The sequence below is a fragment of the Mauremys reevesii genome, linkage group 4 (genome assembly GCF_016161935.1).
Source record: "Mauremys reevesii isolate NIE-2019 linkage group 4, ASM1616193v1, whole genome shotgun sequence".
Taxonomy (NCBI): Eukaryota; Metazoa; Chordata; order Testudines; family Geoemydidae; genus Mauremys; species Mauremys reevesii.
The window spans coordinates 103,215,856-103,231,336 of NC_052626.1; the positions used below are offsets into that span (position 1 = coordinate 103,215,856).

At 40.8% G+C, this 15,481-nt stretch overlaps 1 protein-coding gene across 3 annotated transcripts in view; it reads left to right on the top strand.

The window, feature by feature from the left end:
* Positions 1-14,999, top strand: part of NUCB2 (nucleobindin 2) — a 54,842-nt gene extending 39,843 nt beyond the window's left edge. For 2 of the 3 annotated variants that reach the window (XM_039535362.1, XM_039535363.1), the window contains exons 10-13: positions 145-234; positions 788-958; positions 1,299-1,380; positions 11,255-14,999. In XM_039535362.1, coding sequence (XP_039391296.1) covers positions 145-234; positions 788-958; positions 1,299-1,380; positions 11,255-11,376 — 465 coding nt within the window. In that variant the 3' untranslated portion in view covers positions 11,377-14,999. Of the gene's footprint in view, positions 1-144; positions 235-787; positions 959-1,298; positions 1,389-11,254 lie in introns of those variants that run through there. The other variant, XM_039535364.1, reaches the window with a different exon arrangement.
* The last annotated feature ends 482 nt before the right edge of the window (positions 15,000-15,481 follow it).

Here is a 15,481-nt window from a genome sequence, read left to right on the forward strand (position 1 = left end):
TTTGCACTTGAAAATGAAAGTAGGTCTGGTTTAAGATGAAAAAACAATCACATGATTAAGTTGCTTTATAAATGTAGGTTCAGCCCCCTCAAAGTGTCTTGTATTGGTCAAAGATGTGTTACATTTTATTTTTGCTTTAACTAGATCGACGTCAACAAGGACCGGTTAGTAACTTTACACGAGTTCCTGAAAGCTACAGAGAAAAAAGAATTTTTGGAGCCAGATAGCTGGGAGGTAATAATAGCATGTTCCAGGTGGAACATACTGTACTGTTACTATCAGACTAATCAGGAAACTAAGTGTCATGTTTGTCTCTGACTTTTCAATTTTCCTCCTCCTTGGTATGTGCCTATGTGCCATGGTTAGAGGCATTAGCTAAATAAAACATCATCTAGGTATTTAAGAACATAAATTGAATAGGTCTTGTGTCATCATGTGGATTATCTGAAAGCCTGTTACTTGCACAGGCCTTTGAAACAGAAAACAAACATTTTGGCTATGGATTTCCTTGGATGGAGGACAGAGTTCAATTAGAAGCAGAAGTGATTTTTTTCCACCTCGTCCCACATTTTGAGCAGGATTCAAACCATTTCCTCATAAGTAGAAGTGAGGAATTCCTTCACGGTACAATATATTTTTGGAAGTATCAAACCAACACTTTCTGTATTGGTGAATTTTAGAATCCAGCTCGTAGCCATAGCATTGTGAAGATTACTAATTTCCTTTTGCAAATTGTATTTTTATTATTCCTGTGTGAAGGTTCTTAGTTCTCTACGTTTTCTTGCAGACATTGGATCAACAGCAGGTCTTCACCGAAGAGGAGCTGAAGGAATTTGAAACGCATATTTTGCAGCAGGAAAATGAACTCCTGAAGAAGGCAGAAGATCTTCAACAACAGAAGGAAGAGCTACAGAAACAGCATGACCAGCTTCAGGCTCAGAAACAGGAACTTCAGCAGGTGCTGTCATTGTAATAGGAGGATTCCTCCCATTTGCTGAGCCTTTTGCTGAATTTCCAAAAGGCAAAGTGGTGTTACTTCTGGAGTCATTGTCCCTTTAGGTAGTGTATGAGCCATGAGGGCTGCAAATGAATTTTAAACTCATTTTTCCTGCAACAGGGTACAACCTATAACTCCAGATTACACCAATGAAGCTGAACTCTGTATGTTTTCACTGGCGAAGATCATATGTAATGAGTGTACATACTGTCAAAAGCGTTGAATTATGCAAGGTGAAAGGAAGCTGATGCTGCTGAGTTCTCAGACCCCTCTTGTTTTTCCCCCCCGTCCTACCAATCAGGTTGTACAACAGATGGAACAGAGGAAGCAACAGCAAGGAAGTCCTCTATCAGGACCAGCCGGGGAACTGAAATTCCAGCCACGTATGTAGATTATATTACATAACATTATGGACAAACTTTTAAATCTAAGATCCCATTTCAAAAGTGGTTCAAAAGCTCCTGTCTCTCTGGTGAAATTGTAAGTATAACTTGTCTGCAGTGATCCATTTTAGGGAAAATTGCTGAGCTTCTTTAACCTAAGGGGAAAGTATTGAAGTTTTCTAAAGTAATCTGGAGGTCTAAGTACATTATTAAAATATCACTAAACCCAATAAATATGAGATTAAATAATAACCTCCCTGGAAAAGCCAGAGTTCATTTTTGCAGAGTTTCTGAGGCATGACATGGTCATAGAGACAGGATTTGCGTCATTTCAGAGTGAGCAGTGTTGTGGCCTTTCAGTCCCCCGAGATGTCCTGAGATCTAGGAGATCCAGAGTCTCAGAGTATCCATAGAAGGCTGGGGTATTCACAGGGAGCCAGCCTCTGTTTGTTATTTTTGGGTCTCCCTGTGCCACAAAGAACCTTGGTGCTAATGCTTCACCCTATGCCCTGAATGAGTTTGCTAACAGAGTGGGAATCTGCAGGAACTAATGCTGTTCTTACCTCCCTGTATCCTCCAGAAGGGAGCAAACGCTGATCCCTGACCTTGTAGGTATTCTGTCCCTATATCATGTACCACCAAACAGCTGGCAAAAATATGTATGCAGAGGAGAGGTTTCAGTGCTTGATTTTTTATTTGCCCAGTGAAGTGAACAAGTTTTGATCATCTTTTCCTGTTAGAAGAGCCTTTATCCATATGATCTTCCAGCCGAACACCTTCCCTTTTGAGATCCAGATGGCTGTACGTCAGTGGTTCTCAAACTGTGGGTCAGGACACCAAAGTGGGTCACAACCCCATTTTAATGGGGTTGCCAGGGCTGGCATTAGACTTGTTGGGGCCCCAGATAGGGAGTCCCCCTGCCTGGGGCCAAAGGTGAAGGTCTTCAGCCCAGGGCAGTGGGGCTCAGGCTTCAGTCCCCCAGCCTGGGGTCATGTAGTAATTTTTATTGTCAGAAGCGGTCATGGTGCAATGAAGTTTGAGAACCTCTGCCATAGGTTACTGGGATCCCCCATGCAAAGGAACATGTCTGGGACATCCTCTGCTTCCTTCTTCCACACACCTCTAGGTTCCCAACCCATCTCTGCATATCCACAACTCTTCCCTGGCTGCCTTCTGAAAGTTTATGACCTTCCCATTGTGTGGCCTCTTGGGAACAATGATACTGATCAAAAGCATTGAATTTGTGATGTGCTTTGAGATCAATCATGACAAGCACTATGCAAGAGAATGATTGTGCTTCTGCCCAGCCCCAAACTGACCAGGAAGCTAGAGGATGGATCTGATGCACAATTTTCCAAAAAGGAAACAGTGCTTAGGAAATTTAATCTCTACTGCAGCCCATTGCTGTGGGAATCAGATGAGACTGCTCAGGGCAGGATGTACATGAGATGCAAAACCCTCCAAAATGTGACCCAGTAAACCAGGATGAGCAAACGCATTAAAACTGGGAATAGAACTCAGGCATCCTGGCTCCTGGCCTGTGCTCAGTTCACTAGACCTGCTTGTTTCTCTGCCATTATTAATTTAGTAAAGACAAGTGCAAAGTATTTCACTTAGGAAGGGGAAAAAAATCAAATGCACAACTACAAAATGGGGAATAACTGTTTAGACAGTAGTACTGCTGAAAAGGAGGAGAGGGTTATTGGGGATCACAAATTAAATATGAGCCAACAATGGGATGCAGTTGTGAAAAATGGCTCATACCGTGGGGTGTATGAACAGGAGTGTCATTAGACACAGGAGGTAATTGTCTTGGTCTACTCAGCACTGGTGAGGCTTCAGATGGTGTACTGTGTCCAGTTCTGGGTGCTATACTTTAAGATGCAGACAAATGGGAGAGAGTCCAGAGGAGAAAAAATATATATAAAAAGTTTAGAAAACTTGACCTATGAGGAAATATTTAAAAAACATTGGGCATGTGTAGTCTTGAGAAAGAGACTGAGGGAGGAACCTGATAGTCTTCAAATGTGTTACGGGCTGTTATGAAGAGGAGGGTAATCAACTGTTCTCCATGTCCATTGAAGGTAGGACAAGAAGTGATTAGCTTAATCTGCAGCAAGGGAGATTTAGGTTACATATTAGGAAAAACTTTCCACACACCTCACACACTTTTATTCCTGAGTGGGACTGAAGTTAACCTGGCTTTGTTAACGTTTGTGTTTGAGGACCACTGTGTCAGTATGGCACATGTAGCATGTGGCACGCATCTCATCCACACAGCCTTGGCCTGGGTCCTGACAACTCTTTGAATAGCAACTGTTCTCTGATTAACTGCTGCTGCAGGGTTAACAGATGGTGCTCAAACTTCTTCACTCCCAAGTTCAGTGATTACAGTTCACTCTTAAATACCCTGCAGTTCAATTGCTAAGCCACTCAATTCTGTAACTAAAACTCAGGCATAACTTTAGGCTCATCCTGATCCCTGAACTTCTGAAAGGAATAACAGATTGTTCAGTTTAGTGAACAGGTTGCTGTGTGGTGTTGGTGGCCTGTGATATACAGGAGGTAAGACAAGATGATCTAGGGTCCTTCCCCATCTATGGCTCTGAAGATGCCAAAACCCTATTTATAGGAAAGTAATTCTGAGAAACATTCCATGCTGTACTGAATCCTTAACTGTCAGTTTGCTGTTCATGCCAGCACAGTTACCTCTGTTTTTCATCTGAGCCTGGTTCCCAGTGTCGTCAAACTCTTTTCCACTTTCATGTCATTCACTCCAAATGAGAAGTCTGACTTCTTCTTTTCATATCATATAAACAGGGAAAAAAAAGGAGTAGAACAGGTGCTCTGTGTAATTTATGCAAATACCTATAATAAATGAGTTTTGTGGCAACTTTTCATTGTCCAGTTTTCCAATGAAAGTCTCCCTGGTCCGGGTTATGCAATCTGATTATCCATTGACAGGGTAAAGATCAAACAAAGTGAAAACATTCTGTCCAGTAGCTGCAATAGAATCATAGAACTGGAAGGGACCTTGAGAGGTTATCTGGTCCAGTCCCTGCACTCATGGCAGGACTAAGTATTATCTAGACCATTCCTGACAGGTGTTTGTCTAACCCAGGGGTTCTCAAACTGGGGGTTGGGACCCCTCAAGGGGCCATGAGGTTATTACATGGGGGGGTCACGAACTGTCAGCCTCCACCCCAAACCTCGCTTTGCCTCCAGCATTCATAATGGTATTAAATATATGAAAGTGTTTTTAATGTATTGCGGGGGGGCGGGGGGAAATCGCACTCAGAGGCTTGCCGTCTGAAAGGAGTCACCAGTACAAAAGTCTGAGAACCCCTGGTCTAACCTGCTCTAAAAAACCTCCAATGATGGAGATTCCACAACCTTCCTAGGCAATTTATTCTAGTGCTTAACCACCCTGACCGTTAGGAATTTTTTTCCTAATGTCCAACCTAAACCTCCCTTGCTGCAATTTAAGCCCATTGTTTCTTGTCTTATCCTCAGAGGTTAAGAAGAACAAATTTTCTCCCTCCTCCTTGTAACAACCTTTTATGTTCTTGAAAATTGTTATATCCCCTCTCAGTCTTCTCTTCTCCAGACTAAACAAACCCATTTTTTTCAGTCTTCCCTCATAGGTCATGTTTTCTAGACCTTTAATAATTTTTGTTGCTCTTCTCTGGACTTTCTACAATTTGTCCACATCTTTCCTGAAATGTGGCACCCAGAACCAGACACAATACTCCAGTTGAGTCCTAATCAGCGTGGAGTAGAGTGGAAGTATTACTTCTCGTGTCTTGCTTACAACACTCCTGCTAATACATCCCAGAATGATGTTTGCTTTTTTTGCAACAGCGTTACACTGTTGATTTATATTTAGGTTATGGTCCACTATGATCCCCAGATCCCTTTCCACAGTACTCGTTCCTAAGCAGTCATTTCCCATTATGTATGTGTGCAACTGATTGTTCCTTCCTAAATGGAGTACTTTGCATTTGTCTTTATTGAATTTCATCCTATTTACTTCAGACCATTTTTCCAGATCATTTTGAATTTTAATCCTATTCTCCAAAGCACTTGCAAGCCCTCCCATCTTTAGTATCCTCTGCAAACTTTATAAGTGTATTCTCTATGCTATTATCTAAATCACTGATGAAGATATTGAACAGAACCGAACCCAGAACTGATCCCTGTGGAACCCCACTCGTTATGTCCTTCCAGCATGACTGAACCATTGATAACTAGTATCTGGGAACGGTTTTCCAACCAGTGTTGCACCCACCTTATAGTAGCTCCATCTAGGTTGCATTTCCCTAGTTTGTTTATGAGAAGGTCATGCGAGACAGTATCAAAAGCTTTACTAAAGTCAAGATATACCATGTCTACCACTTCTCCCCATCCACAAGGCTTGTTACCCTGTCAAAGAAGGTTGTCAGGTTGGTTTGACACAATTTGTTCTTGACAAATCCATGCCTATTGTTACTTATCAGCTTATTATTTTCTAGATGTTTGCAAATTGTTTGCTTCATTATCTGCTCCATTATCTTTCTGGGTACAGAAGTTAAACTGACATAGGTGACATTTTGTCTTTAATCACTGTGTTTCCACACACAATATTCTCTGTATAGTTCTGTTCACTGTCACTTATCCTGATTATTCATAAAATTAGGAACATTTGTTCCATAAACAGGGAATTCTCATTCACCCTTGTGAAATACTATATGCAGTAGGAGAAGAGCAGGGACAAAAGTAGGGTTGAGGTACAGAAAAGGTGGTGTTTCTGAACATCTGGGAAAATCCAGAATAACTCCACTGATTTCATTGGAGTTAGTTTAACTGATCAAAATATGGGCTAAACAGGTTACACAATCTCACAAACTTGTAGAAAGCGTAGAACCCCACCTCCGCACTTTTACAAAAGTGAAGGGTCTAGTTAAAGATGCCGCTGGCAATTAGACAAGTGATACCCCTAGGTCTTGCTGATGCTGGTACCATTACTAGGATAAGTACAAACCATTTATACCAAGTTTCTCTCATGTTTTTGGCATAAAATACATTTCCTTCAAAAAATCAATTACAATTATTTTAAACGCTTACTGGAGTTTGTGTGTCCTCAATGTTTGTTCAAGTTAATGTGGTGAAAACCAAATAGCCAGTGCATGTTATCTGCCATATCCTTGGCTCCCAACAAGAGGAAATGAGAGAAAAAGAGAAGAGCTGATTACGGTCCTAAAGTTTCCAACCAACTATGATAAATGACATTATTCAAGGGAAGGTGAAGAGATAGCGAGTTCACAGATTGTGGACACGCTCGGGAGTAAAGTTCAATCAGGAGTTCACATTTTCAAAAAAATGACTACACATCTGTTTATGGATCGAAGGTTCACTTTACCCTTGTTAACATGACACATTTCAAAAAGGGCAAATTAATGTAATCTCCAAAGAATCAAGATGATAAACAACATAATGGACAGAATGTTTCAGAGGGAAACAAATGTGTGTGGAAATAGCTAGTAATCCAACAGGAAATGCTACAAGTCATAACGTGTTTATAGTGTAATTTGGATACTCTCATCCTTGCGATATTGTGTGTGTGTGTATGCTGTTGCTCCGCTACATGAATAATTGATTCAGTTTGCATAAACTAGGCCATGGACACTTTGCTATCAAATCAGACATTGAAAGGGGTAGTAAGGGTATTGGGATCCTGACAATAGTAGCCAGAGCAGGGTCAGACCAGAGTCAGAGTAGCAGAAGAGTTCACAGTCAAGTTCCAGGCCAGGGTCGATACTAAGGATCAGAGTCAGAGTTAGAGTCAGGTTTCAGGGTCCAGGTCAGGAGGCGAAGTCTAAATCAAGCCAAGGTCACAGAACAGGGTGCAGGAATGGCTGTGGCAACTACAGGAGATCTACACTGTTGCCTGGACACTTCTTGGAATGCCCCTGGGGTTTATATAGGTGGGGAGCCAGGAGGTAGCACTTCCCATGGTCTGTGTCCACAGTAGGTCATGGGTAGTGAAGCACAAGCTGATCATAGCTGCTGCTGGGTGGCAGCATAGCGCCATCTGCTGCCTGGCAGCTTGCTAGGCCTTGGTTCAAAACCCATTAAACCTTACAAAGAGGCCATAAAATCACCGTAGACAGTTTTCCTTTTTTGGTGTGAGGATAAGGAATCATTCTCTTAGGCCAGGACTACACTGAAAAATTAGAGTGACCTAACTATATTGCTTAGGGCTGTGAAAAATATTGCACGCTGTATGATGTAGTTAGGTTGAACTAGCCCCCTGTGTAGATGCAGCTAGGTTGACAAAAGAATTCTTATGTCAACCGAGCTGCCATCTGTCGGAGAGGTGGATTAATGACTTGAATGGGAAAACTTCTGTCAATGTAGGAAGTGTGTACATTATTGCACTGCAGGAGCAGCGTAGCTTTTCCGCTACAGCTGTGGAAGTGTAGATGTAGCCTTAGGCTACGTCTACACAGGGATAAAAAAAACCCACAGCTGGCATGGGACAGCTGACTCAGGCATGCTGGAAAAAAAAGATTGCTGTGTAGATGTTCAGGCTTGGGCCCAAGCTCTGGGACCCCGCAAGCCCAAGCCTGAAAATCTACACAGCAATTTTTGGCTGCATAGCAAGAGCCTTGTAAGCCCAAGTCAGTTGACCCGGGCTAGCTGCAGCCATGCCAGCCGTGGCCTTGCCGCATGTCTTTTATCCCTGTATAGGTGCACCCTTAGTATTCTTCCTTGTGAAAATGGAGTACTACAGCAGGGAGACACTTCAAAGACACACACACACAGGTCCCTGTTGTTGGTGTATTTTGTCTCTCTTTACAAATGCATTGATTTGTTTACAAGCAGAATGAACATGACGTGGCTATTATTTTTCTTTTAACATCACTTGCTGTAGCAATTTAATTAAAAAAAAAAAACTTAGGGGAATAGTCAGCTTTATGCCCACAAAGGAAACACATGTCTTGGAGGAGAATTTTGAGACTACTGAAATCACTGACAATACCCCATCTTCATAGCTCTGTTTAAAACCCTCTTTTTTGTTCTACCCCGAGACAGAAACTGAAATGTGGTCCCTTTAATCCTGCATTTGCAGGGAGATGAACTGAATGACCTAACAAATCTTTTTCATCTGTAACTGCAGATTCTTATGATTCTTTCCCGTTCTGCAATCTTGCATGCTTGCTTTCTCTCCTCACAGTTAATAGGCTGAAGGAACATTTATTTAGATTGTCATTGCTTTTAATTACAGCCTCTTTCTTTTAATCTAGTCCATCCCTGTTACACTCCATTGTCATGATGTGTAAGCATTGCTCTACTCCGTTTTGCACAGCCTTTTTTTCATCTCTGCCTATAAAGCCTTTCATACAAGTATCTCAGATGATACTATAAATACAAGAATATATTGAATTGGAAATAGATGTAAGAGCTGTTTACTATTTTAATTTAAAAACCATAAAAATGGAGGGCTAGAAGGGACCCCAGAAGGCCATCTAGTCCATCCCCCTGCACAGAGGCAGGACCATGTATACCTAAGACCATTGCTGAGAGGTGTTTGTCTAACCTGTTCTTAAAAACCTCCAAGGACGGGGATTCCACAACCTCCCTTGGAAACCTACTCCAGTGTTTAACAATCCTTAGAGTTAGAAAGATTTTCCTAATATGGAACCTAAATCTCCCTAGCAGATTAAGCCAATTACTTCTACGCCTACCTTCAGTGGGCATGGAGAACAATTGATCACTATCCTCTTGATAACAGTCCTAGCATATTTGAAGACTGGTATCAGGCCACCTCTCAGTCTTGTGTTCTCCAGACTAAATTTGCTCAATTTTTTTTTAATCTTTCTTCACGGGTCAGATTTTCAAAACATTTTATCATTGTATTGTTTTGCTCATCTCTGGACTCCCAATTGCCCACATCTTTCTTAAAGTGTGCCACCCAGAACTGGACACAGTACTCTATCTGAGGCCTCATCAGTGCTTAGTAGATTAGGACAATTACCTCCCATGTATGATATGACATTCCTGTTAATACACCTCAGAAAGATATCCCTTTCTTTCACAACTACATCACACTGTTGGCTCATATGTAATTTCTGATCCACAACAACCCCCAGATCCTTTTCAGCAGTATTACCACATAGCCAGTTATTCCCCATTTTGTAGTGGTGCATTTGATTTTGCCTTTCTAAGTGAAATATTTTATACTTGCCTTTACTGAATTTCAACTTGTTGATGTCAGACAATCCTCCAATTTGTCAAGGTCCTTTTGAAGTCTAATCCTATCCTCCAAAGTACTTGCAACCCCTCCCAGCTTGGTGTCATCCACATCTTTTATAAGCATACTCTCCACTCCATTATCCAAATCATTAAATAAAAATATTGAATAGTACCAGACCCAGGACAGACCCCTGCGGGACCCCACTAGATAGATCCTCCCAGTTTGACAGCGAACCATTGATAACTACTCTTTGAGTATGGGCTTTCAATCAGTTTTGCGCCTATTTTTTCTAGACCACATTTCCCTGGTTTGCTTATGAGAACAGCATGAGAGGCTGTGCCAAAAGCCTTACTAAAATCAAGACATCACATCTACGGCTTCCCTACCATCCACTGGGCCAGTAACCCTGTCAAAGAAGAAAATTAGGTTGGTTCGGCATGATTTGTTTTTGACAAATCCATGTTGGATATTCCGTATAACCCTATTATCCTCTAGGTGCTTACAAATAGATTGTTAATAATTTGTTCCAGTATCATTCCAGGAATTGAAGCTAGGCTGATTGGCCTGTAATTTCCCAGGTCCTCTTTTGTTCCCCTTCATAAAGATAGATCTTATGTTTGACCTTCATCAGTCCTCTGGGATCCCACCAGTCCTCCGTGAGTTCTCCAAATAATCACCATCAGTTTTGAGATTGCTTCATCTAGGTCCTTCATTGGGCCCTGCTAACTTAAATATTTATACAAAGAGTCTTTAACCTGTTCTTTTCCTATTGCGGATTGCGTTCCATTTCATGCAAATGCTATGAAATGTCAAGGCACGTGACAGAAAACATTTCTATGGAGACATTAGCATTTCAGCATTGGATGCCTACATCAAAAATGACATTTTAAACAAAAACCTGATTTCTATCAAGTGAGGAAAGAGTTGGGTGCATTTGTGACCTCCGCCTTGTCCAATTATCCACCATGCCTGGCTTTGCAAGATACTTAACAATATGCACTTTGTATCCATGATCAGAATTGGTGACTGCCTTTGTTGGTAACTAGAACAGGGCTTCCCTTCATCTGCTAAGCGCAGGTACAGAAGATTTAACCTAGATTAAATTAAGGTAAAATACAACTTTGGAGATTCTGGACCCTGTGTTTAATAAATTCAGATTCTGCTAATATAATCGCTCAGCTCTATAGTAAACTTCTATATTGTTTAAATAAAAAAAAGCCTCTCTCTTTATCGGGCTGAGTTTGCTCTAGAAGATCCCCTTACCCATCACCCTTTAAAAGTTTCTGCTTCACTCATCCGTGTGTGTGAGTGTGAGTGTGAGTGTGTGTGTGTGTGTGTGAGAGAGAGAGAGAGAGAGAAAATCCATTAATCCCACTGTTGGGCCAGCAGGGGAAAAGAGGAAAGACAAAAAAAAAATCTATTGAGAATGAAGCAACTGCTAGGCTGGCCTATAATCTGACGTTTAATACGGTTATGGAACCTAATGGTCATATTAGCAAAATCTGGACCATTTTATTCACAATAAGAACATTGCAGCTACACCTACATTGGAATCTTGTCATTTTCTTTCAGGGTCTTCTCTAGTTTGGGATCAGTTTGCTTAAAAGATTGACACTGTTTCTTACTTTTGTTTTACAGCTGGGGAACACCAAGTCGGAAAGGCACAAAACTATCTTGCAAGTGATCAGCCTTTACCACCAGGGCACATACCAGTTCAAGAAACAGCCGCCGGAAGTGATCATGTACAAATTCACCCTTAACCACTTGTGCCTCAACTTTATACAGTCTTTATTATTTTGGGGGGTGGGGTTGGGGACTTAAACAGAGTGAAATATGAACTGCCCACTTTCTTCACTTGCTTGTAAAGTCATTGGGAATGTTACAGCTTTACAATTCGAACCCAATTGATGTTTAAATTAGATTAATTTAATCTTCAGTGCATCATTGAGAAAGATAACAGGCAGATCAATTGCAGGCTAAAAGGGAGTTGAGGGTTGGAGGGAAGGAATGGAAGAAATAACAAAAAAGCAGCATCTCTCCATTTTCTGTAAGCAAATCTCCAACAGCTCAGTCCCTGGAGCACAGAAGTCCTTATTACCAATAGTTAGGCATTAATCAGAAACTCGCTTTCTGGAGAAGCGGAGAACTGGACTAGAGATCCAGCCAATCCTGTTCCATATAGAAATACTTTTCAGAAGCACTAAACTACAGAATTTGGGGAAACTAGGCCAAGGAATGGAGGTCTTCAGTTTCCAGTACTGCCAATCCTTTTCTCCTTTGAGACCAAATAAAAAAAACCTGCTCTGATTAAAGAAATCTGCACTTTTAAAAATGTAACTGCAGCAAAGAATTTTAGAACAGTGAATACTTTTCATGTTTACAGATAGCTACGAACTTCACTGTAAGCCTTCAAAACAGAATACTGTACTTATGGGGTGTTGATTTGAACCATCCTCATTGTTAAGATGAATCCAGTGTAGCAGCTGGGTGCTCATCTTGCAGACTGGCTGTTAAAACTCTATTCTTGTCCCTCTTTCTTTCATTATCTTCTAGCTGCTCTCAACATTTTGCATGCTATTAAAATGAGGGGGTTTTTTGGTCGATGAAAAAATATTGTGAGAAATAGAAAAGGACTCGGTCTTTTTCTGTGCATATTATCCTACCTCCTGTGGTAAAACCTTCCTTTCAAAATCCACAGTATGTTTCAGACAACTTTTTTCCACACATGACATTCTGACTGCTACAGTCTCTCTGGTTTCACATTGTTGTAAAACTAATGAGAACTAAAAATCGGTATAATTTTATGAAATTCCCTGAAACGGGCACATGTCACGACTGTATATTTTTTATATTGGTATCAAGCTGGTTTCTTCAAGCTAACCCAAGCTTTTACAAGAAATTATTTGATTTACCTGTGAATTTTGCTAAAATGTAGAAAAAGATCCATTGCATATTTCAGACCTAAAGGAAGCATCTTAAAGCCCAAACCCAATTCCTTTAACATGAATGTTTTCCCTTTGTAGAAAGCTGGCTCTGATTTTTTATATAAACACATCCCTCCCTCCAATCGGGATCAGATTTCCTTCCCATTCTATAGCTACCTGCCAACAATGTCACTGCGTGGAATGGGTCAACTTTTAAATAAATAAAAGTGAGCCTCTGTTCTGGAGAGATGCATGCCAGCATGTATCATCATAACTAAAGAAAGATGGGTATTTGCAAAGCAGTTCAAGCAGTATTTTTTTCACAGAAAAACTTTCAGACATTTGTTTTGTAGCATCTTAGAATTTAGAGATTAGATGTCCTTCACCCCCCTGCTAATGCAGACTTCTTCCTGCAGGATGGAGCATATTCCCTTTCTCCAATCTAGATTTAAATGACTTATGTTCTTCCTTGGGAAACAATTCCACAAGGTCTAATGGAGCTCACTTGTCAGGATAATTTTTCTGATGATCAGTTCTGATTTCTTTCTCCATTTCATCTTGTTAATTGTATTTAGGCCACCGTTCCTTTCCTCCTTGGTATTGACACTGTTCAAGCAGTGGTAGGTTTCTTTCCGCCTCACCTCTTTCATAGTTTGTCCAAGATGTATAACACTTTAAACCTTTCCTCAAATCAATCTATCCAGGTCTTTGGTCTTTCCTTGTTACTTTTACATCAATTTGATTTATTTGTCCAGAGATCAAATTACTTTTCTGCAGTTCCAACTGTTTGCTAGGAATCCACCCCCATAAAGGAGGTTCGGGGCAGGTGTAGCCAGGTCTGGTAGAGTCATACTAGCATGGCAGGACACAAGAAGGTGGCACTGGGACCCCAGATGTAGCACAGGGCCTTCTCCAATGGATGGCCCTGGTGTTGGGTTTGTAAGCTGATTCTTGGGAGATAGGAGTTCAGCCACACTGTTCAAGAGGAGTCCATGAAGGGAATCGGGAAGATTTGCTCCCTCCTCCACATGGGTTTTACCGCAAGAGGGGTGATCCGGCCATAAGTTTGCATAACACCCAGAAAGAAGGAACAGTAATCCTTGTCTGAGGTCCCCAGGCACTGCTGCAATACAAATAATAATAGCTTCTCTTGGTGTTAAGTCTCTGCCATCACAGTTGTTTTCAATCCCCAGTAATTCAGTACAATTATGTATAATTCAGTACAGATCTTCTTTTAAATGCAAAATAAAACTGGATTTGCCACAAATCACACCTGCACCCTATGAGACACATGCTCCAAGCTTAGCAACTGCTTTACTCAAACATTAGATTCCTCCCCGTCCCCCCGTTTAAGGGTAGAATGGTCCAACTCTACACCACTGGTCAAATCCTATTTTAAATGCAACATTAGTTAGTTATGTTCTGATTGATTATAATAATCAGTGGCTTATTTTTGTGCTTTATGGGAAGTTGGGCATTATGTAGGTTTATAGTCATTTATTTTTTATTCCAAACCTTCAAACATCAAGGTATTAATAAAGTGCTGTGGTATCTAGGTGCTGAACACAGGCTTTTCCTTACCTTTGTGTCTGCCACAGCTATTGTGACTGCTCTGACGCAACGATGCAGGGAAAGCCAGTTTTCATTTGTCACTTCGTTGTGCGTCACCATTTTTCTACATGCAAAAATCTCTCAATTTTTATACTGCAGCTGCATCACTCTATGCCAAGCCGTAGAGCGAGCTCCCAGTAAAGAAGCGCACACCGTCGCATCAACTCCTGTGGGTCTACTGTCATTGTCGGTTTTCTTTTCATACAGTGTTACCAATTTAATCTCTTTAAATAGATTTTTTTTTAAATGAGATATAGCACATTTTTACAAGAAACAGGCAGACTTTCGATTGTTGGCTCAAATCCAGCTCTAGCCAAAGGTCACCTACTGACGTCTGGCCTAAAACATTCATGACATTAACCAACTTGCTAGTGGACAATTGTCTATGTTGCACAAAAGCCCACCTTAAATGGTTCCCTTCTTTACTGTCTGCAAAGAGGTCAAGGAGTGAATGGACACAGAGACCGAATTTACTCTCAAAAGTTTAGTCTTTAGGTCAGGGTTTGGCATATTAGCAGGGCATGTAGGAAAGCTTGTCCTGTGCTACCCATGCAGCATCTGTTCCAGGAGCAATTACCGGTGCTCTCAATCTGGCACCTTTCTCCAGTACTAAATTCACTTAAGTATTTTTTTGTAAAAACAGGATAAAAAAAATGATGCATCGCTATGAGTTCTCCCTGTCAGGAACCCTCTGCCTTAAAAAGATGTTGTGCAGGGTGCCCAAAATAATGCTTATAAATGCAATGTTTGTAGCTTTAATTACTTGTAGCACGTTACTTTCATTTCTGCTGTTTCCTGGATGAAACATTGTATTGGGGATGCTTTCTCATGCATGGAAAGACTAACAAGTATTGCCCACTTCAAGCATGCATCTCAACTGCAGATTTTTGTCACCATGGTACTGATTTCTCAGAAGCCTCTCAAGGTCATAAGTATGAATAAAAATGATGTTTATAACTAAATGAGGGAATAGAAAGTGATAAATGGGTCTCTTACTAGATTTTCAAAGCTGTACCAGGGACTGAAGTGTCATGGATACCACTACTTTCAGGCTTACTTGGTTTTATTTTGTCTTAAAGGCCATTCAAAGAAAATTTAATTCAACTTGGTTTTGACACAAATTCCAATACTCTAAAAGATGTAAACATTGAATTTTGCATTTTTATTTTATATTATTGTTGGGGATGGGGGGGCAGGGAAGGGATAGGTTGGTCAATGTTGTAAAAATTCATATTCTCCGGTGCAATATTTGTAGAAAAAACATGTTGTCCCCCTCATCCTTTGTATAGATTAGATTTGAACTGGATTAAATTGAAACAATTCAAAGCAA